Source organism: Mauremys reevesii, linkage group 1, assembly GCF_016161935.1.
Source record: "Mauremys reevesii isolate NIE-2019 linkage group 1, ASM1616193v1, whole genome shotgun sequence".
NCBI lineage: Eukaryota > Metazoa > Chordata > Testudines > Geoemydidae > Mauremys > Mauremys reevesii.
The window spans coordinates 355,779,700-355,802,020 of NC_052623.1; the positions used below are offsets into that span (position 1 = coordinate 355,779,700).

The 22,321-nt window shown below is 69.1% G+C and overlaps 1 protein-coding gene across 1 annotated transcript in view; it reads right to left on the reverse strand.

Moving 5' to 3' along the window:
- Positions 1-20,367, reverse strand: part of FLNC (filamin C) — a 79,029-nt gene extending 58,662 nt beyond the window's left edge. Inside the window, 3 exon segments of the mRNA XM_039519975.1 lie at positions 2,172-2,269; positions 5,260-5,508; positions 19,928-20,367. Of these exon segments, the coding sequence (XP_039375909.1) occupies positions 2,172-2,269; positions 5,260-5,508; positions 19,928-20,273 (693 nt within the window). The 5' untranslated portion in view covers positions 20,274-20,367.
- Positions 20,368-22,321: the final 1,954 nt, after the last annotated feature.

Consider the following 22,321-nt stretch of genomic DNA (forward strand, 5'->3'; position numbering starts at 1 on the left):
CCCCCGCCCCACCGAGAGCCCCCCAGCCCCTGAGAGCCAACCCCCAGAGCCCCCAGCCCCACCGAGCCCCGCCCCTGAGATCCGACCCCAGAGCCCCCAGCCCCACTGAGAGCCCCGCCCTGAGAGCCGACCCCAGCCCCCAGCTCCAGAGCCCCAGCCCCTGAGCCGACCCCCAGAGCCCCAGCCCCACCGACCGAGCGCCCCACCCTGAGCCGACCCCAGAGCCCCCAGCCCCACCGAGAGCCCCGCCCCTGAGATCCGACCCCCAGAGCCCCCAGCCCCACCGAGAGCCCCCAGCCCCTGAGAGCTGACCCCCAGAGCCCCAGCCCCACCGAGAGCCCCGCTCCTGAGATCCGACCCCAGAGCCCCCAGCCCCACTGAGAGCCCCCGCCTGAGCCGACCCCAAGAGCCCCCAGCTCCACGAGAGCCCCAGCCCCTGAGCCGACCCCCAGAGCCCCCAGCCCCACCGAGCGCCCCACCCTGAGCCGACCCCAGAGCCCCAGCCCCACTGAGCCCCCAGTCCCTGAGATCCAACCCCCAGAGCCCCAGCCCCACTGAGAGCCCCCTGCCCAACACGCCCCTGCCCCCAGAGCCCCCAGCCCCACTGAGCCCCCGCCCTGAGATCTGAACCCCAGAGCCCCCAGCCCCACCGACAGCACCCTGCCCAGCTGACCCCAGAGCCCCCAGCCCCACTGAGAGCCCCTGCCCCAATGCACTCCTGCCCCGAGCCAAGGCCCCAGCCCATGAGAGTGCCAGCCCCTGACATCCAACCCCAGGGCCCCCAGCCCCAATATGCTGCCCCAGGGCCCCTGACCCCAGCAGCCTGACTGGGGCTGGGGCGAGGGCAGAACTGGGCGAGCAGCTGACCGGCGGGCAGGGGCTGAGTGGGAGCTGGGAGCTGCCAAGCCCTTCACCCCGAGGTGCCAGTGCAACCCCCACCCCCCAGCTGCATTGCCCAGTGCCAGGGCCAGGGCCAGGGCCTGTCTGTGCCCCGAACAAGGCTGGGGTGACCCAGAACCGCCCAGCCCCAGGGGCAGCTCTCCCATGGGTCAGTAGCGTAGCTGGTGGGAAGCCGCTGCACCGCCGCGGGGGGGGGGGGGGTCCAGTCTGGGGGCGTGGCCGGGGGGAGCCAAGGGGGGCACCTTTTTTATGTATTTCGCTCCCCCTCCCCTGAAAACCTGCCTACGCCACTGCCATGTGTACCCTGAGAATGATTCCCGGGGTGCTGGCTGGGGGGGGGCTGTGCCCATGCCTGGCTTCCCCACCTGCCCCCAGCCCAGAGAACAGCCATGGGGTGCCCCCATCTGGCCCCCACACGGGGTCATGCCCCAGCCCAGAGAATGACCCCGGAGCGCCCAGGGGTGCCCCTTCTGGCCCCCGCACAGGGGGTGTGCCCCAGCCCAGAGAATGACCCCAGAGCACCCAGGGGTGCCCCGTCTGGCCCCCGCACGGGGTCATGCCCCAGCCCAGAGAATGACCCCGGAGCACCCAGGGGTGCCCCGTCTGGCCCCCACACGGGGTCATGCCCCAGCCCAGAGAATGACCCCGGAGCACCCAGGGGTGCCCCGTCTGGCCCCCACACGGGGTCATGCCCCAGCCCAGAGAATGACCCCGGAGCGCCCAGGGGTGCCCCCCTGTCTGGCCCCCGCACGGGGGGCGTACCCCAGCCCAGAGAATGACCCCGTCTGGCCCCCGCACAGGGTCGTGCCCCAGCCCAGAGAATGACCCCGGAGCACCCAGGGGTGCCCCGTCTGGCCCCCGCACGGGGTCGTGCCCCAGCCCAGAGAATGACCCCGGAGCACCCAGGGTGCCCGTCTGGCCCCACGGGTCGTGCCCCAGCCCAGAGAATGACCCCGGAGCGCCCAGGGGTGCCCCCCATCTGGCCCCCGCACGGTGTGCCCCAGCCCCGAGCATGACCCCGGAGCACCCAGGGTGCCCGTATGGCCCCGCACGGGGTCGTGCCCCAGCCCAGAGAATGACCCCGGAGCGCCCAGGGGTGCCCCCCTGTCTGGCCCCCGCACGGGGTCGTGCCCCAGCCCAGAGAATGACCCCGGAGCGCCCAGGGGTGCCCCGTCTGGCCCCCGCACGGGGTCGTGCCCCAGCCCAGAGAATGACCCCGGAGCGCCCAGGGGTGCCCCGTCTGGCCCCCGCACGGCAGGGGGGTCCCGTACCTGGGGTACGCCCAGCCAGTCGTCCGCCTGCTGCATGGCTTCCCGGGCGTTCTCCACGGGCTGCTTGGGGTCCCAGGTCTCCCAGTCTGGGCACAGGCCTGTGGGGAAGGAGCGGGGGAGACCGAGTCAGACCGGCGGGCGGGGCGGGCACGGCCTTGGCAGAGAGAGACGTCTGACAATGGGGCATTGTGGGCTACCCTGGCACGGTGCCAGCTCCAGTCTGGGGGATCCTGGCTGGGGTCCCTATGGGCATGGGAGTGCCCCCCCTTGGGGTGGGAGACAAACCAGAGCCAGATTCCTTTGCCCCCCCCACCCCCAACTGGACTCAGGACAGCTCCTTCCTCCCTCCTGTCCAGCCTAGCACCTAGTGGGTAGAGCCAGGCCTGGCCCCGGGTGCCTCAGTTTCCCCATCTGAGCCATGCAGCAGTGGTGGGGGTGGGTGTAATTGGCACTCAGAGCTCCTGGGCAGCGAGGGCTAGCAAAGGGCAGAGAACTGGCTCAGAGCCGCCCTCCATGTGGTGCCCAGGCGCTGGGGGGCCGGGGGCTGCATGGGGAGTGGGGGGCAGGTGTTTGCGGTGTGGGATATTGGAGCTGGGTGTCTGTCGGGGGCGGGGGATGAACAGGGGCTGGCTGTAGGGGGCTTTGCATAGGGGGGGTGTGTGTAGGGGAGAGCACAGCGTGTGGGTACAGAGGGAGGGTGTACGGGGGTGTCTCGGGGTGTATGGGGGTGTACTAGGCAGGAGTATAGGGCTACAGGATGAGTACAGGGGGTGTTTGGGGGTACAGGGGGGTACGGGCCATACAAGGGGTGTGCGGAGTACAGGGGGGTACGGGCCATACAAGGTGACCTCCTGGCCCGGGAAGGAGACACAGTCCGGAGCGGAGGGGCTGGAGGGGGGTTGGGAGTTTTTGGGAGCTGGCTGGGAAATGGAGGGGAGCCCGATGGGGCTGTGGCCTCCCTGGGGCCCCAGATGGACCTAACTAAGGGGGTCCTGCTGTCTGTACTGGCAAGACCTGTGTTAGCCCGTGTTCCTGTCATCTAATAAACCTCTGTGTCACTGGCTGGCTGAGTCCCGGCTGGCTGCGAGGTGGGGGGGCAGGACCCTGTGGCTGCCCCAGGACCCCGCCTGGGCGGACTCGCGGGGGGAGGCGCACGGGGGGCACATGCTGAATGCTCCGTGTGAGCTCCTGCCCTGCAGCCAGGCTGCTCCGAGGGAGAGGAGGCTCCCCAGGGTCCTGCCTGGCTTTGGGGGGAGCAGCGCCAGAGCAGCGCCCGGGGACCCCGTGACACAAGGCAGATACAGGGCTGTACGGGAGGCGTGCAGAGGGTGTGTGGGGAGTAGAAGAGGGGTATGGGGGTACTGGGCAGGTACAGGGGGTACAGGGCAGGTATGAGGCAGGTACAGGGGGTGTATGGGGGGTGTATGGGGTACAGGGCAGTTCCAGCGGGGTCCAGGGGGGTATGGATGGATACGGGATGTAGAGGGGGGGTACAGGGAAGGTCCAGGGGACATATGGGGGGCGTACGAGGGTACAGGGCAGGTATGGGGGGTACAGCACATGTCCAGGGGTTCCAGGGGTGTATGGATGGATACAGAGGGTCAGGGGCAGGTCTGGGGGATATGGGTGATATAGGGGTCAAGGGCAGGTCCAGGGGTGTATGGGTGGATAAGGGGGTCTGGAGCAGGTCTGGGGGTATGGGTGAATAAGGGGTCGGGGCAGGTCTGGGGGTCTGGGGCAGGTCCGGGGGTATGGGTGGATAAGGGGGTCGGGCAGGTCCGGGGTATGGGGCAGGTCCGGGGTGTATGGGTGGATACGTGGGGTCCGGGGCAGGTCCGGGGGGGGGGTATGGGTGGATAAGGGGGGTCTGGAGCAGGTCGGGGGTCCAGGGCAGGTCCGGGGTATGGGTGGATAAGGGGTCTGGGGCAGGTCCGGGGGTGTATGGGTGGATAAGGGGGTCTGGGGCAGGTCTGGAGGTCCAGGGCAGGTCCAGGTGGGTATTGGTGGTACGTGGGGTCCGGGGCAGGTCTGGGGGGGTCTGGGGCAGGTCCAGGGGTGTATGGGTGGATAAGGGGGGTCTGGGGCAGGTCCGCGGGTGTATGGGTGGATACGTGGGGTCCGGGGCCGGTCCGGGGATCTGGGGGTATGGGTGGATAAGGGGTCGGGGCAGGTCTGGGGGTATGGGTGAATAAGGGGTCCGGGGCAGGTCTGGGGTCTGGGTGGATAAGGGGGTCTGGGGCAGGTCTGGGGGTATGGGTGGATAAGGGGGTCTGGGGCAGGTCTGGGGATCTGGGGGTATGGGTGGATAAGGGGGTCTGGGGCAGGTCCGGGGGTATGGGTGGATAAGGGGGTCTGGAGCAGGTGGGGGTCCGGGACAGGTCCAGGGGTGTATGGGTGGATAAGGGGGTCCGGGGCAGGTCACAGGGGTCAGGGCAGGTCCAGGGGTGTATGGGTGGATAAGGGGGGTCTGGTGCAGGTCCGGGGTATATGGGTGGATAAGGGGGTCTGGGGTCCAGGGCAGGTTGGGGGTCTGGGGCAGGTCCGGGGCTGTATGCGTGGATAAGGGGGTCCGGGGCAGATCTGGGGGTCTGGGGCAGGTGCAGGGGTATGGGTGGATAAGGGGGTCTGGGGGTCTGGGGCAGGTCTGGGGTCCAGGGCAGGTCCAGGTGGGTATTGGTGGTACGTGGGGTCCAGGGCAGGTCTGGGGTCCGGGGCAGGTCTGGGGTGTATGGGTGGATAAGGGGTCTGGGGATCTGGGGGTATGGGTGGATAAGGGTCCGGGCAGGTCCGGGGGATCTGGGGGTATGGGTGGATAAGGGGTCTGGGGCAGGTCTGGGGATCTGGGGGTATGGGTGGATAAGGGGTCTGGGGTCCGGGGCAGGTCAGGGGTCGGGGCAGGTCCAGGGGTGTATGGGTGGATAAGGGGGTCTGGGGCAGGTCCGGGGATCTGGGGGTATGGGTGGATAAGGGGGTCTGGGGCAGGTCTGGGGGTCCGGGGCAGGTCCGGGGGGGTCCGGGGGGGGTATGGGTGGATAAGGGGGGTCTGGGGGTCCGGGGGGGTCCGGGGCAGGCCCAGGGTCCCACTCACCCGGGGCGCAGTTGTCCACCAGGGCGCCCAGGGCTTTGCCGTCCTGCCAGTCCCGGTGGAAGTTGGTGATGGGCAGCTGGGGCACCTTGTTCTGGATCCAGCCCAGCAGCCGCTGCTTCGGCGTCTGCTTCTTGGCGTCCTCCTCGTCCTCGTCCTCCCACATGGGCATGGAGATGGAGTAGTGCAGGATCAGCGTCCAGATCAGCCCCAGGATCAGCTTCAGGTTCCCGTCCACGATGGCTTTACTGTCTGTGGGGCAGGGGGGTCAGGCAGGGGGCACCGGCTGCCCCTGGGGGGGTCTCACGGCCATCAGCAGCCCCCCGTGGGCACCGGGCTGGGATCGCCAGGAGCATGGCTGGCAGGTGCCCCTCAGTCCCGACCCGCAGCCCCCTGCTGTCCCATCCTGCCCCCCTCCTGGGGGAGAGCCAGAGGCAACTTGCTCTGGGTGGGGGTGGGGGCAAAGACCCCCATAGCCAGTACTCCCCCCACCCCCACCCCTGACTCTCCAGAGGGGGTGCACGGGGTGCTGTGTGCCCCTCCCCCGCGCTCCGGCAGCCCGCCAGGCCTGGGCCCAGGGAACAATGCGCCCGCCCGCCCCTTCCTGCTCCTCACTCTTTCCATAAACACTGGCCAGGCGGAGCCGCAGGGGCCAGGCCGAGAGCAGAGCTGGGGGGGCTAACAATGGACCCCCCCAGGCCTCAGACTCAGCAGGGACAGGGGGTGCCCCGGGGCAGGCCGAGCACTGAATGCCTCCAATCCAGCCTGATCCCCTCCCTCACCCCACTGCAGCTCCTCCCCCCTCCCCCGGCGCCCCGGGTCCCTCCCCCCGCCATGCTGTCACTCCACCGCCCCCCCACCGCCCCACACGCCAGGCATCCTGCTAAGCCCAAACGGCAGGAGAATCCCCGCCAGCGCAGAGCGCTACGGAGCTTCTGACACACAGCCGGCCAGCCCCGCTCCCAGCCAGCAGGGGGCAGCGCTCCTCCGGGCAGCATTGCCTCACTGCCTGCGGGGATGGGACCGCCGGCCCGGCTTGCTTCACACACCCTGCAGGCCCTGCACTTCTGCCCGGCTGAGGGGGCAGCTGGGCCCGGGGGGAGATGCCAACGGTGGAGGAAGCGGCATTTCTTGGTGGGCCCATTCCTGGGCTCTGCGCAGGCTGGGTCTGAGCCAGCCCCGGGCCCCAGCTGGGCTGCGCTGCGGGTGCTCTGGTGGCCAGGCCATAGCCACGCGGGTGCCCCCGCTCGGTGCCGCCGCCATGCGGCGGGGTGTGATCCCTGCCATCCCGGCACTTGTCAGCTCTGCCAGCCACGTTCTGCCCTCCCACGGGGCAGGGAGGGACCGTCTCGGACCCAGCGTCACTGGGAGCGTTACACACCGGCTGCACCTCACCCCAGAGGTGGCTGCATTTCAGAGGCGGAGGCCCAACCCGCGTGTGGGTCTGAGACGTCCACGGGCCAGCTCCGCTACGGGCGTCCCAGGCCTGGCCCCATGGAGCCGCTAGCTCCGCACGCCGGGGACGCCGGCCGGGGGCTGCCGGGCTCGGTGGCTCTGCAAATCATTAGTGGCCTCCCAGTGGAGCAGAGCCTGGGCTCCCAGGGGCGTCACTGCACAAACCCTCCTCGCCCAGACTAACAATGGCCCCCCGCCAGCACCAGCCTGTGCTGTGCAACCACACAGGGAGGGGGAAACTGAGGCAGAGCGACTGACTCCCCCAAGAGAAAACAGAGATTCAGTGGAAAAGCCAAGAACAGAACCCAGGAGTCCTGGCTCCTCCCCACCTCCCCAACCATTAAACTCCACTTGGAATGGAACCCAGGCAGTGCGGGAGGGGAGCCGGGACGCTAGGCAGGGGCGGGGGGCTCTGTGCTGCGGCCCCCGGCAGGTGGGGGAGGGGAGCCGGGACACTAGGCGGGGGGTGGGGAGCTCTGCATTGCGGCCCCCGGCAGGTAGGGGAGGGGAGCTGGGATGCTAGGTGAGGGGGGGAGGGGAGCCGGGATGCGGGGTGGGGGGCTCTACGCTGCAGCCCCTGGCGGGTGGGGAGGAGCCGGGACGCTAGGTGAGGAGGAGTGGGGAGGAGCCGGGACGCTAGGTGAGGGGGGTGAGTGGGTTTGAGGAGCCAGGACGCTGGGTGGGGCGGGGCCTGCGCTGCGGCCCCGGCGGGTGGGGAGGAGCCAGGACGTTAGGTGGGGTCGGGGTCTGCGCTGTGGCCCCCGGCGGGTGGGGGAGGGGAGCCGGGACGCTAGGTGAGGGAGGGGAGTGGGGCAGGCGAGCCAGGGCGCTAGGTGGGGTCTGCGCTGCGGCCCCTGGCGGGTGGGGAGGAGCCGGGACGCTAGGTGGGGGCGGGGTGGGGAGGGCCGGGACGCTAGGTGAGGGAGGTGAGTGGGGGAGCCAGGACGCTAGGTGAGGGGTGAGTGGGGAGGGAGCCAGGACGTTAGGTGGGGGCAGGGGGTCTGCGCTGCGGCCCTGACGGGTGGGGAGGAGCCGGGACGCTAGGTGAGGGGGTGAGTGGGTTTGAGGAGCCAGGACGCTAGGTGGGGCGGGGCCTGCGCTGCGGCCCCGGCGGGTGGGGAGGGAGCCAGGACGTTAGGTGGGGTCGGGGTCTGTGCTGTGGCCCCGGCGGGGGGGAGGAGCCGGGACGCTAGGTGAGGGAGGTGAGTGGGGCAGGCGAGCCAGGGCGCTAGGTGGGGTCTGCTCTGCGGCCCCTGGTGGGTGGGGGCGGGGAGCCGGGCCGCTTGGGGGGGGCGGGGGGGCCTGCGCGGCGGCCCCCGGCGGGTGGGGGAGGGGCGGCGGACATGGAAAAAGCGATTGGATTTGGCCCAGGGAGGAAATGGGCTGCAGATGTTCCCAGCCAGGCTCCATCGATCCGGGGGGGGGGGGGCAGAGCGGGCGCAGAGGGGCCGGGTCCCTGGCCCAGGCCGGGTGTCCAGCCCAGCCAGCCTCTGACCTTGAGGGAACCTGGGGGGGCTGGTCCCTCCCCGCGGTCTGGGAGATCGGGGAGCTCCCCCCCCCCGGGGCTCCCCTGCCAGGGAGGGGCAGCGGGGTCAGGCCAGGATGGGGGGAGGAGGGACAAGGGACCGTCCCAGAGCGGCCCAAACCTCCCCCCCCCCTCCCCAGGGCCCAGCCGCCCTGCAGCCAGAACGAATCAGGCTTGGAGCCCTGGCACCGGGGCTGGGAGCCGGGAAACAGCTGCTGTTCCCAAGCCCCCCCCCACCCCCCTTGTCCACCAAAGGAGCCGCTCAGCTGTTGGCTCCAGCAGGGGCAGCAGCCGGGCAGCAGCTGGGGGGGGGGGGAGAAACTGGCTCCTTTGTTCCATGTTGCCAGGGGTCTGAGCAGAGCGGCAAGGGCCCGATCCTGCCCCCAGCCCGCCGAGCCTCCGCCCCAGGGGATTCGCCCCACGGCTGGGGCGCCAGGCACCCGGGGTTGGAAATGACCTGTGCACCCCCCCGCCCGGGCTATTGCTGGGAGCCTTGCAGAGATCACAGCAGGGCCAGCGGGGTGGGGGGTGTCAGTGACCCAGGGAGATGCTCCATGGGCAAAGCAGGGGCTCGGCGGGGGGGGCTGAGCTGAGTGGGAGGGGGCTCGGTGGGGCGCTGGGCTGGGAGGCGGGGCGGGGCGCTATGCTCAGGAAGCGGGTGGATTTGGCGGGGGCACTGGGCCGGGAGCGGGGCGGGGGCTCGGCGGAGGTGCTGGGCTGGGGGAGAGCGGGTGGATTTGGCGGGGGGTGCTGGGCTGGGGGGAAGTGGGGGGGGCTCGTTACTGTCCTGGAGTCCTTGTGGCCGCTGCTGGCACTGCAGAGCCCCCCCCGCTCCCCCCCAGCAGACAATGCCCCTGGGGCTCGCAGGGCTACACGGAGCTCACCTTGGCCCCGCCCCCGGCTCTCACCCGGCCACCCCCTTCCCCAGACGTGGCTGCACCCCGGGATGGGAGGCTCTGTACGCCCCCAGCTGCTCTGGGGGTGCCCTGCCTCAGCCCAGCGTTAGGGGCATCGGGTTTAAATCCCTGGGGGGGGGCAGCCCCCCTTGAGCTACATCTGCTTTAGTCTGACCCACCCACTCCCCATGTCTAGGCCCTGGGGACCAGGGGCAGGCAACACTCAGAGCCCCCTTTTCCATCCCCACACTGGGAGGATCCCCCCAACCTCCCCCAGAAGCGCCCTGGTCCTGCAGGGGATGGGGGGGGGGGCGGCCCGTCAGCTCTGCAGCTGGAGCGGAGGGGCCGGTGAGCAGGACAACACGTCCGGGGGGGCCCAAAACGCGCCCCAGGACAGGGCGGTGGCTGGAGCCGCGAACATCTGCATCCAGCTGTGGGGTCCCCCTGCCCGCCCGGCTCCCCCCGCCCAGCCTGCTGCTGCCTTTCGATCCCATCCCAGCACGTCACCCGCTTGGCAGGTGCTCACACCAGCACCACACGCTCTGCCCCCTGCCCAGCCCCCCAGAGCAAGGGGGGGACCCGAGGCTGCACAGGGCCCCCCTCTGGGGCGTATCCCCCCCAGCTCCCGCGAGGTTCTGAACACGCCAGCTCCATGCGTGTAACGAGTTTACAAGGCTCAGTTACACGAGGCGGGGGGGGATCAGACAGGGGAGTAGGCAGGTGGCTGGGGGGGAAGGCGCGGCCGGACCCCCCATCCTTCCCCCGAGGGCTTTGCGGCACCGCTGGGCCAGCAGGAGGCGCTGGGTCCCCGGCTCGAGGGGCTGCGAGGTTTCCCAGGGCTCCGGGCAGGGAAAACAGCCCTAGCCCCAGCGGGAAGCTCGGCTTGCCGGCCCCGTGGCTCCGGCCACCCCCCCGCTCTCATTGCTGAGGCCTGAGGTCAGTGCGGAGCAGCCCAGCCCAGCCTGCCGTCTCCGGAGAGATGAGCTCACCACGGCGCTGGAGGGAGCCAGCGGGCGGCTGGGAGCGCAGCCGGGGGCGGAGGGGGCCTCCCGCAGGGCTCCCCTCCCGGCACCAGGCCCCGGCCGCCCCAGGCCCGGACCACGGGGTTCGCTGGGGGACACGCAGCTGCCCGGCCTTACCGCCCTGCCGGCAGTCACTGCCTGCGATGCCCCGGGGGTCTGCCACAGCCACCCTGCCCTCGCATTGCACCACGGCCGGCTGGCTGGCACGGCCGGGGCACGAACAGCAGGGCTGGGGTCACTGGGCAAGGGGCTGGATGGACGGAGCGGGCGGCTGGACAGACGGATGGACGGCGCCGCGGTGGGAGCACGCGGTTGGATGGACAGACGGACGGTGCCGCGGTGGGAGCGGGTGGTTGGACGGACAGACAGACGGCGCCGCGGTGGGAGCAGGCGGCTGGACAGACGGAGGGACAGCACCACGGTGGGAGCAGGCGGCTGGACAGACGGACGGACGGCGCCGCGGTGGAAGCGGGCGGCTGGACAGAGCGGGGGGGGGGTATTTCCACGTCGGGAGGCGTCAGCCCTGGCGTGTGGGACGGGCCCCTTACCCAGGAGAGGGGCCTCTGACCCCCCAGCATGATTCATCCCCTTCCCCAGGCCCCGCACAGGCACCAGAACCCGCAAACTCTCAACCGCACCCCCACGGCTTGAGAGCCAACCCGAGTGCAGTATGTCAATGAGCTACCAGGTAGCAATGTGCTGATTGGCCGCTTCCTCTGACATCACAGCCCCACCCCATTGCTCTTACCAATGGGCTGTGCCCAAAATGGTCCCTCTGTTTGACCCACTGCTGTAACCCCACCTGCCTCCCCACACATAACCCCGTCTCAGCAGCCAGCCCCTGCCCCACCCCAGTGACCCGCCTCCTGTCTGTCCCTGCCCCACCCCAGTGACCCTGTCCCTCCCCAGTGACCCCGCCCCTTCCCCAGTGACCCGCCCCTCCTGTTTGTCCCTGCCCCACCCCAGTGACTCTGCCCCCTTCCCAGTGACCCCGCCCCTCCTGTCTGTCCCTGCCCCACCCCAGTGACCCCGCCCCTTCCCGGTGACCCGCCCCTTCCCGGTGACCCCGCCCCTGCTGTCTGTCCCTGCCCCAGTGACCCGCCCCTCCCCCAGTGACCCCGCCCCTCCTGTTTGTCCCTGCCCCACCCCAGTGACCCCGCCCCTCCTGTCTGTCCCTGCCCCACCCCAGTGACCCCGCCCCTCCTGTCTGTCCCTGCCCCACCCCAGTGACCCCGCCCCTTCCCGTGACCCGCCCCTTCCCGGTGAACCCGCCCCTGCTGTCTGTCCCTGCCCCCAGTGACCCCGCCCCTCCCCAGTGACCCCGCCCCTGCTGTCTGTCCCTGCCCCACCCCAGTGACCCCGCCTCCTGTCTGTCCCTGCCCCACCCCAGTGACCCGCCCCTCCCCAGTGACCCCGCCCCTGCTGTTCCTGCCTGACCTAGGGACCCCACCTCCACAGTTGTTCCCCCCAGCCCCATTGCCCCCCACTCTCTGCCCATTGCCCCATCCCCCCCCACACCCCAGCTTCCCCCCAAACAGCCCCCCCGCAGCTCCCAGCCTCCTGGGCTGTGCGGTGGGGGAGCTGCCTGGCCTGGAGGGATCGGGGCGGGGGAAGGGGGCGGGGGGGCACTGGGCGTGGGGCTGGACCAAGCTCAGCTGCTCCCAGCAGCTGCCCCGAGTGAGCCGGGGCTGGGCCCGGCCATGGGAGCAGCAGCGGGATTAACCAGAGAATGTCCCCCGGCCCCCCCAGCCCCCGCCCCCACCAGCTGCCGCCCGGCCCCATCCTGGACCCCCACCCCGGCCAGGCACCGGCTGCCCTGGGGAGGGTGTTGGCTCCACCCCCAGCCACCCCCAGGGGCCACGGTGCTGAGGCCAGGCCCTGAGCGCCCCACCTCCCCGCTCCTGCCCAGCCTCCCGGGACACGCCCGGGGCCCAGGCTGGGCAGCCAGGCTGGGCAGCCCCCTCCAGGCCGGGCACAGGCTGGGCAGCCAGTCAGCCGTGCTCCCTGCCCCCGCACAGCCCACCCCGGGCACAGACCCCACAGCCAGTCACCCCCGGCCCCTGCCCCCGGGCACAGCCCACCCGGGTACAGACCCCACAAACAGTCACCTCCTCCGGCCCCTGCCCCCGGGCACAGCCCACCGGGGGTACAGACCCCAACCAGTCACCCCCCCCTGCCCCCTGCCCCCCCAGGCACAGCCCACCCCGGGTACAGACCCCACACCCAGTCACCCCCGGCCCCTGCCCCCCCGGGCACAGCCCACCCCGGGTACAGACCCCAACCAGTCACACCCCCGGCCCCTGCCCCCGGGCACAGCCCACCCCGGTACAAACCCCACAACCAGTCACCCCAGCCCCTGCCCCTGGGCACAGCCCACCCGGGCACAGACCCCACAGCCAGTCACCCCCAGCTCCCTGCCCCCGGGCACAGCCCACCCAGGTACAGACCCCACAACCAGTCACCCCCAGCTCCCTGCCCCTGGGCACAGCCCACCCGGGTACAGACCCCAACCAGTCACCCCCCCTGGTCCCCTGTCCCCCCGGGCACAGCCCACCCCGGGTACAGACCCCACAACCAGTCACCCTCCAGCTCCCTGCCCCCCTGGGCACAGCCCACCCCAGGTACAGACCCCAACCAGTCACCCCGGCCCCGGCCCCCGGGCACAGCCCACCCGGGTACAGACCCCACAACCTGTCACCCCCGGCCCCCGGGCACAGCCCACCCGGGTACAGACCCCACAACCAGTCACCCCCGGCCCCCGGCCCCCAGGCACAGCCCACCCGGGTACAGACCCCACAACCAGTCACCCCCCAGCCCCAGGGCACAGCCCACCCGGGTACAGACCCCAACCAGTCACCCCGGCCCCTGGTACAGACCCCACAGCCAGTCACCCCCGGGCACAGCCCACCCCGGTACAGACCCCCCTGTCCCCGGGCACAGCAGACCCACAACCAGTCACCCTCCAGCTCCCTGCCCCTGGGCACAGCCCACCACCAGTCACCCCCGCCCCCCCCCCCGGCACAGCAGCCACCGGTCCCAGCCCACCCGGGTACAGACCCACAACCAGTCACCCCCGGCCCCCAGGCACAGCCCACCCCGGTACAGACCCCAACCAGTCACCCCCGGCCCCTGCCCCCGGGCACAGCCCACCCGGGTACAGACCCCACAACCAGTCACCCCCAGCCCCCAGGGCACAGCCCACCCGGCTACAGACCCCACAGCCAGTCACCCCGGCCCCTCCGGGCACAGCCCACCCCGGGTACAGACCCCAACCAGTCACCCCCGGCCTCCGGGCACAGCCCCCCCCCGGTACAGACCCCACCGCCAGTCACCCCCGGCCCCTCCGGGCACAGCCCACCCGGGTACAGACCCCAACCAGTCACCCCGGCCCCTGCCCCCGGGCACAGCCCACCCCAGGTACAGACCCCACAGCCAGTCACCCCCGGCCCCTCCGGGCACAGCCCACCCCGGGTACAGACCCCAACCAGTCACCCCCCGGCCCCTGCCCCCCCGGGCACAGCCTACCCGGGTACAGACCCCAACCAGTCACCCCCGACCCCTGCCTGTACGCTGGGCACAACCCACCCCCCACACCCAGTCACCCCCCCTCACCAGCCCACCATCTCTCAGTCCCCCCGTCACCCCCAGTCTCAGCCACCTGCAGACACCCCCCCGCCCAGCCCCTTCCAGCACCTCCCTGACTGGGAGTGGGAGAAGGGCCCCATCTCCTGGGACAGCCGGGAGGGGATGCTGTGCTGGATGCACCCATGGAGCGGGGGAGAAACGGACACACGGGGTAGATGGGCCAGTGGGGCTGGGGGACAGACACGGGGGTAGATGGGCCTGTGGGGCGGGAGGGGACACTGGGTAGATGGGCCCGTGGGGCAGGGAGGGGACACGGGGTAGATGGGCCCGTGGGGCGGGGAGGACACGGGGTAGATGGGCCCGTGGGGCAGGGAGGGGACACTGGGGTAGATGGGGCCGTGGGGCAGGGGACACTGGGGTAGATGGGGCCGTGGGGCAGGGAGGTAGATGGGGCAGGGGGACACTGGGGTAGATGGGGCCGTGGGATGGGGAGGATTCAGGGCTGGGGGCAGGGTAGATGGGGCTGTGGGGCAGGGAGGGGAGGGGACTCCAGCCGGGAGGGGCCCGTGGGTCTGACTCAAAGCACCTGGCCTGGGGGCCGCCTCGGGCAGCACTCTGGGCCCAAGGGGCCTCGCCAGCCATGGGGCAGAGAGCGGAGCCGGGACAGGTGCTGGGGAGATTCCTGGAATTCCAGCCTGGGGCTGCCTGTGCCGCCAGGCCCCACGGAGCAGCCCCCGAGGGCTCCCTGCAGGCCCACGGCCACATGGAGACGGGGCACTGCCAGGGGCCACTGGGAGCAGGATCGGGCCCCACGGGGATCAGCTCCCGCCTCGAGACCAACAGCAAACTTCTACCAGTGCCCCTCACTCCCGACCCGCAGCCCCGGGCTCCCCCTCCCCCAGCTCTGCCAGTGCCCCTCACTCCCGACCCGCAGCCCCGGGCTCCCCCTCCCCCAGCTCTGCCAGTGCCCCTCACTCCCGACCCGCAGCCCCGGGCTCCCCCTCCCCCAGCTCTGCCAGTGCCCCTCACTCCCGACCCGCAGCCCCGGGCTCCCCTCCCCAGCTCTGCCAGTGCCCCTCACTCCCGACCCGCAGCCCCGGGCTCCCCCTCCCCCCGCTCTGCCAGTGCCCCTCACTCCTGACCCACAGCCCCCTGCTAGCCCAGGCCCGGGCTCCCCACACACTGCTCTGCCAGTGCCCCTTGTGACAAACTGGGAATGTTCTTAATGTTTCCCCTGAATACTGTGTTGGTGCCTCAGTGTCCCCTCTGCAGTTCTTAATATCTAGGGCCTTGGCTACACTGGCGCTTTACAGCGCTGCAACTTTCTCGCTCAGGGGTGTGAAAAAACACCCCCCTGAGCGCAGCACGTTACAGCGCTGCAAAGCACCAGTGTAAACAGTGCCCCAGCGCTGGGAGCGAATCCCCTCGGGGCGGGGGAGTACGTGCAGCGCTGGGAGAGCTCTCTCCCAGTGCCGCGGGAGCGCTGTACGGCTGCAAGTGTAGCCAGACCCTAGGGGGTGGGATGGGGGGGTGTGGTTGCTGCAGAGCAAGGGGCCAGTGCACCTAAATGCCTGACACTCTGTCTCCTAGCAACTGATGGCCTGGGCCCCTCCTCTGCAAAGGTGCCGGCTGAAGGTGTTGGAGACAAAGGGGTCAGGTGACCTCCTGGCCCGGGAAAGGGGCTGAGCAGAGGAGGGGCTGGGCGGGTTTCAGTCTGGAGCTGCCTGCGGACGGGGAGTGAAGTGCAGACGTGGGGGTCTGGCTCGCTGCCCCCAGAATGGACCCGGCCGAGGGGTCCGGTTCTCTGTACCTACAAGCTCTGTTAGCCCGTGTCCCTGTCATCAAATAAACCTCTGTGTTACTGGCTGGCTGAGAGTCCCGGCTGGCTGCGCAGTGGGGGGGCAGGACCCTGTGGCCCCCCCAGGACCCCGCCGGGCCGGACTCGCTGGGGGAAGCGCACGGAGGGGCAGAGGATGCTGAATGCTCCAAGGAGAGACCCAGGAGGTGAAGCCGTGTGAGCTTCTTGCCCTGAAGACAGTCTGCTCCGAGGGAGAGGAGGCTCCCAGAGTCCTGCCTGGCTTGGGGGGGAGCAGCTCCAGAGCAGCGCCCGGGGACCCCGTGACACCCCTCACTCCCGACCCGCAGCCCCCTGCTAGCCCAGCCCTGCGCTGGGAACGCACCAGACCCAGCAGGCTGGATTTCTGGGGGGGGTGGAGGTGGACAGAGACTGGGGGCTCAGCCCTGCCAAAGGGCTGCCCCAGCCCCCTTGCCTTGCAATAGGACAGGCCCTCCCCAGCAGAGCCGCTGAAAACCCGGCCAGGGCCTGGGGAGCCGAGGGGATCTGGGGCTAGAGACCCAGCAGAGCCAGCCCCAGGGCACGGAGTTAGCCTGGGAGGGGAGAAGAGCCCCCGGGAGCCCCCAGCTCAACCCTGGCCAGGGGCAGATCCGGGCTCAGAAGGCACCAGCCGAGCAGCGGGGGAGGGAACGGGGGAGCCAGGCCCCCGCTTCCATTGGCCTCTCCGCCTGCCCTGCCCCACGGGGGCTGCGTGGGAAGCCGGGGTCAGCCCCTGCCCCCCGCTGGCTGTGAACCCCCCACCTCTCCTCTGGCCCCACCGCCCCTTTGCCGTGTCCCACTGCCCCAACCTCCCCCTCACGGCTGCTCCCTGCCCCAGCCCCAGGTGCTCTTGGCCCCACCCTGCGGGCAGCCCCCCAGGCCCAGGCCCTGTCCTGGCCGCTCTCACTCGCTCCCATCCCAGCTGCCCAGGAGCTCGCCTCCCACTCGGCGGGGGGACGGGGGAGGGAACCCGCTTTGGACGCCAAAGGGTTAACTCTGGAGGGAGAACAATCCATGGGCCAGGCCCCAGCTGGGACCTGAGCGGGGGCCCGGGCCAGGCTGCAGCCACCCCCTCCCACTTTCCAGCGCGAGAGGGAAGCCGGGCGGGGCGGCCTGGGTCCGGCCTGGGCGAGGGGCCAAAGCTCTGTCCTGGCTCAGGCAGGGATGAAATCACAAATGGACAGTCGGGGGGGGGGAGTCTGGGGAGGCTCCGTGGCGCTTCGCAAACGGCCTCTCCGACCCTCAGTGGCCTGCTGCCCCCCCCGCCCCAAGCGGCTCTGGGGAATCGCCAGGGGAATCGCTCGCCCCGCACCGGAATGCAGCTGCCTCTGGGGTGGGACGCGGCAGCTGTTTAACCGCCGCAGGGCAACGCCACATGTTTGAGGGCTGAGCCCCCTACGGGGCAGACAAGGGCCAGAGCTGGGGCTGGATCCGCCCCACGCTTTGAGAGGTCCCCTCTCCGCTCGGGAGGCCGGGGCTAGCCCCACGCGCAGCTCGGAACAGCCCCGGGGGTCAGATCTGTGAGCCCTGCCCTTCCCCTCGCTCTGTGAGCCAGAGACGCCAGGGAACAAGTGCGGGGGTGGGGGGAGGGAGAGAGAAACAGGCTGCTCCAAACCCTCCCTCCCTCCCCTCCTGTGAAGGCTGAACAAATCAATGCCCCAGATCGCCCAGAAAGCTCCCTTTGCTGCCCCCATGTCCCCTGCCCAACAGCAGCAGCTCCCAATGCATGGGGCAGGCACAGGTGCCGGGTGCCCCTGTCCTCCTCACAGGCCGGGTGGGGTAGCCGGGGGGACAGGAGCCCCCTGCACAGAGTTGGGGGGCTGCTGCTGATCTCGCCCCGGGCAGCTTTCCCCCAGGGGCCCGGTGGGTTTCAGCCCAGTCCCTCCTGGTTCCCAGCGGGGGCCGAGAGCCGGGGGCCTCGGAATCGCTACCCGTGTGGCTCCAGCTGTCCCCCCCCCCCCCGCCGGCTAATCCCCTTCATTCCCTGGGCCAGCTCCCACCCAGCAACTGGCAGCAAGCGCCAGGGCCCCCACACTGGCCTCCGGCTGCCTGCACCTGCCTCGCTACCCGGCCTGCTGGGGCAAACTCGGGGGCAGGGCCAGGCGGGTATGGGGAGGGGCCCCAAGAGTTTCACTGTCCCACCAAAACACACACAAGCAAAATCAGCCCAGGAGAATCAGCCGCCTGGGGGGGTACTGACCTCTCCAAGCCAGGGCACTTGGCTGGCCTGGGAGTGAACTGCACAACAGGGAGAGGCAGCAGCTCTGTGTGTGTGAGTGTGAGAGTGCGGGGTGCACGTGCGATATCGGCGTGGGGGGCGAGAGCTGGGGGTCAGGGAGCAGTGTGTGTCATGGGGAGAGAAAGCGAGTGTCTAAGGGGGCCATTGGCTTCAGTGTGTCTGCGTCCAATCAGCTCAGCGCCATGTGAAGGGATGTGGGGGAGATCGGTATGTGTCAGGGCCACAGAGATCGGTGGGTGCGTCAGTGACAGAGCTCAGCGTGCGAGAGAGATCTCTGTGTGTGTGTGTAAGGGGAACAAGGGCATTCGTGACACACAGAGATCAGTGTGTGTGTTAGTGACATGCAGAGACCAGAGGGTGTGGGGTATGAATGTATCAGTGTCACACACAGATCAGTATGAGTGAGTGTGTCGGGGGCACACAGATCACTGTGCGTGAGCAGGTGTGTCGGGGCACACGCAGATCAGTATGAGTGAGTGTGTCAGGGGCACACAGATCACTGTGCGTGAGCAGGTGTGTCGGGGCACACACAGATCAGTATGAGTGAGTGTGTCAGGGGCGCACAGATCACTGTGTGTGAGCAGGTGTGTCGGGGCACACGCAGATCAGTATGAGTGAGTGTGTCAGGGGCACACAGATCACTGTGCGTGAGCAGGTGTGTCGGGGCACACACAGATCAGTATGAGTGAGTGTGTCAGGGGCACACAGATCACTGTGCGTGAGCAGGTGTGTCAGGGGCACACACATCAGTGGATGTGAGGGACAACACATTGTGAGAGAAATTAGTGAGTGTGAGTAGGTGTGGCAGTGTCACATACATATCAGTAAAAGCAGCAGAGAGTCCTGTGGCACCTTATAGACTAACAGACGTTTTGCAGCATGAGCTTCCGTGGGCGAATCCCCACTTGGTCGGATGCAAGACACACACACACATATCAGTGTAAGTCAGTGGTTCTCACACTTTTGCACTGGTGACCCCTTTCACACAGCAGGCCTCTGAGTGCGACCCCCCCCCCCCCGCCATAAATTAAAAACACTTGTTTATATATTTAACACCATTCTAAATGCTGGCGGCAAAGCGGGGTTTGGGGTGGAGGCTGACGGCTCACGACCCCCCATATAATAACCTTACGACCCCCTGAGGGGTCCTGACCCCCAGTTTGAGACCCCCTGGTGTAAGTGAATGTGTCAGGGGCACACAGATCACTGTGCATGAGCAGGTGTGTCAGTGTCACATTCAGATCAGTGGGTGTGAGGGTGTGTGTTAGAGACAGAACAGTGTGTAAGAAATCAGTGTGTGGGTGAGTGGGTTGAGTGTGTCTGACACACAGATCAGAGCGTGTGGGGGAGGGGTCAGTGGCACATGCAGATCAGTGTGTGTGAGGGGTGTGTCAGTGGCACATGCTGTGAATGTGTCAGTGGCACACACAGATCAGTGGGTGTGTCAGGGTGAGTGGGTGTGTCAGGGGCACACTCGGCACAGTGGGCATGTCGGGGCACATTCTGTGCTGTGGGTGTGAGCAGGCGTGTCAGGGGCACACTCCACGCTATGGGCGTGTCAGGGGCACACTCCACACAGTGGGTGTGAGCAGGCATGTCAGGGTGAGTGGGTGTGTCAGGGGCACACTCGGCACAGTTGGTGTGAGCGGGCGTGTCAGGGGCACACTCGGTGTGAGCGGGCGTGTCAGGGTGAGTGGGCGTGTCAGGGGCACACTCCGTGCTGTGGGCGTGAGCCGGCGTGTCAGGGACACACTCGGCACAGTCGGTGTGAGCGGGCGTGTCAGGGTGAGTGGGCGTGTCAGGGGCACACTCGGCACAGTGGGCACGAGCGGGCGTGTCAGGGGCACACTCGGCAGCGGACGTGTCAGGGACACACTCGGCACAGTCGGTGTGAGCGGGCGTGTCAGGGTGAGCGGGCGTGTCAGGGGCACACTCGGCACAGTGAGCACGAGTGGGCATGTCGGGGGGACACTCGGCACAGTGAGCACGAGTGGGCGTGTCGGGGGCACACTCGGCACAGTGGCCGCGAGCGGGCGTGTCAGGGGCACACTCGGCAGCGGGCGTGTCAGGGGCACACTCGGCAGCGGGCCTGTCTCCCCCCCCCGCCCCGCTCACCGATGGACACCAGCTTGATGTGCTCCCGCTCCAGGAACTCCAGCGCCACGGACACGTTCTCCAGCTTCATCTGGCGGAAGTTGGGGCGCGCGTGGAACTTGCGGTACATGCGCTTCTGGCTCAGCACCTCCAGCAGCGCGATGAGCCGCAGCCCGTCGCCCAGGTCGCGCTGCAGGTCGCCCAGGCGCTTGTGCACGCACTTGAGGTGCTCGTTGCACCAGCGGGTGAACGTGTTCTGCTGGATCTTCTTCCAGGGCGCGTCCTCCGCCAGGTCCTTCTCCGTGGCCGGCATCTCCTCCGCCTCCCCGCCGGCCGCCGGCGCCTCGGGGCCGCTGTGGCTGTTCATCTCCGCCGCGCCCTGCCCTGCCCCGCGCGTGGGCTCGCCCCGTGCGCTGCGATCGCGGGTGGCGGGTGGGGGGGGGCTGTGCCGGCGGCTCCCGGGTGCGCCCCAGTGAAGCGGCGGCCCCGCGCCGGGGGGTTTTAAGGGGCCGCCTCCCGCCCCCCGGGCCCCGCGTCAGGACGCAGGACTCCCAGGAATGCCGGGCTCTGACCATATACAAGTAAGAGCCGAGCAGGAACTTTCTCTTCCTGGCCGCGGAGATAACGCCCGGGCCGGCGATTGGGCGCTAAGGATAGCGGGGGGCTGGGATTGGCTCGGCCCCCGCCCCCCCGGACTGACGCCGGGGACATCTGGCTGCTATTTTTAACCTGCCCCAAACCAGGGGGAGGGGAGGGGAGGATCCTCTCTGCTTGTAGACAATGGGAGGGGGGAGCAAGGGGGAGGGTCCCTGCAGCCCCCCCCCCCCACCGCCGCAGGACCCCGGTCGCTGGGGGGCCGGGCATGGGGGGGCTGGAGGGGGGGCCGAAGATGAGCACCTGGAGTTCTGGCCCCCGGCTGGCTGCACACCCCAAGGCTTTGCTCTGTGTGGCGCTGTGCCTCAGTTTCCCCATCTGTCACTCGGAGGGGGTATCCCAGCCCCACGTGGGTGGGCGGCCGGACTTCATTCATTCGGGGGAGCGCCCGGCGCTTGGGGGTCCCGGTGGAAGGTGCTAGAGCACGGCCGTGTGTGATCAGCGCTCAGAAAAAGCCCTCTCATGGAAAGCCCTGGCGAGCCGCGGGGGAGGGGACGGGCCCGGAGCGCGGGAGGGGGCTGGGAGCCCGGAGCTTCATATTTCTCTCATGATGCGCCGCTCAGAATAGCCCATGAGCTGTGTGGTCGCAGTGAGCCCGCAGCTCGGTGCGTGACGTGACACGGAGTCCTGGCCGGCTGGCTGAGCTATGGGACGGCTCAGGCCCGACAGCGTGGCCGGGCCCTCACCCGGTAAACGGCTCCCACGCCCGGTAAACGGCTCCCGAGTGGGGTAAACAGCTCCCACACCTGTTAAACAGCTCCCTCTCCTGCCCCTGGTAAACGGCTCCCGAGCCCGGTAAACGGCTCCCGAGCCCGGTAAACAGCTCCCGAGCAGGGTAAACAGCTCCCACACCTGTTAAACAGCTCCCTCTCCTGCCCCTGGTAAACGGCTCCCACGCCCGGTAAACAGCTCCCACGCCCGGTAAACAGCTCCCGAGCGGGGTAAACAGCTCCCACACCTGTTAAACAGCTCCCACACCCGGTAAACAGCTCCCACGCCTGGTAAACAGTTCCTGAGCGGGGTAAATGGCTCCCACACCCGGTAAACAGCTCCCACCCCTGTTAAACAGCTCCCACTCCTGCCCCTGGTAAATGGCTCCTGAGCAGGTAAACAGCTACCACGCCTGGTAAACAGTTCCCGAGTGGGGTAAACAGTTCCCGAGCGGGGTAAACAGCTCCCATGCCCGGTAAACAGCTCCCACTCCTGCCCCTGGTAAACAGCTCCTGAGCAGGTAAACAGCTACCATGCCTGGTAAAAACTCCCGAGCGGGGTAAACAGCTCCCACGCCCGGTAAACAGCTCCCGAGTGGGGTAAACAGCTCCCATGCCCAGTAAACGGCTCCCACACCCGGTAAACAGCTCCCATGCCTGTTAAACAGCTCCCACTCCTGCCCCTGGTAAACGGCTCCTGCCCCTGGTAAACAGCTCCCGAGTGGGGTAAACAGCTCCCACACCCGGTAAACAGCTCCCACGCCTGCCCCTGGTAAACGGCTCCCGAGTGGGGTAAACAGCTCCCACACCCGGTAAACAGCTCCCACGCCTGCCCCTGGTAAACGGCTCCCGAGTGGGGTAAATGGCTCCCATGCCCGGTAAACGGCTCCCGAGTGGGGTAAACAGCTTCCACTCCTGCCCCTTGTAAATGGATTCCATGTGGAGGTAAACAGCTCCCACACCTGGTAAACAGCTATGGGGCCTGGTAAACGGCTCCCGCCTGGGGGTAAACAGCTCCCGCGCCGGGTAAACAGCTTCCACACTCCCTCCT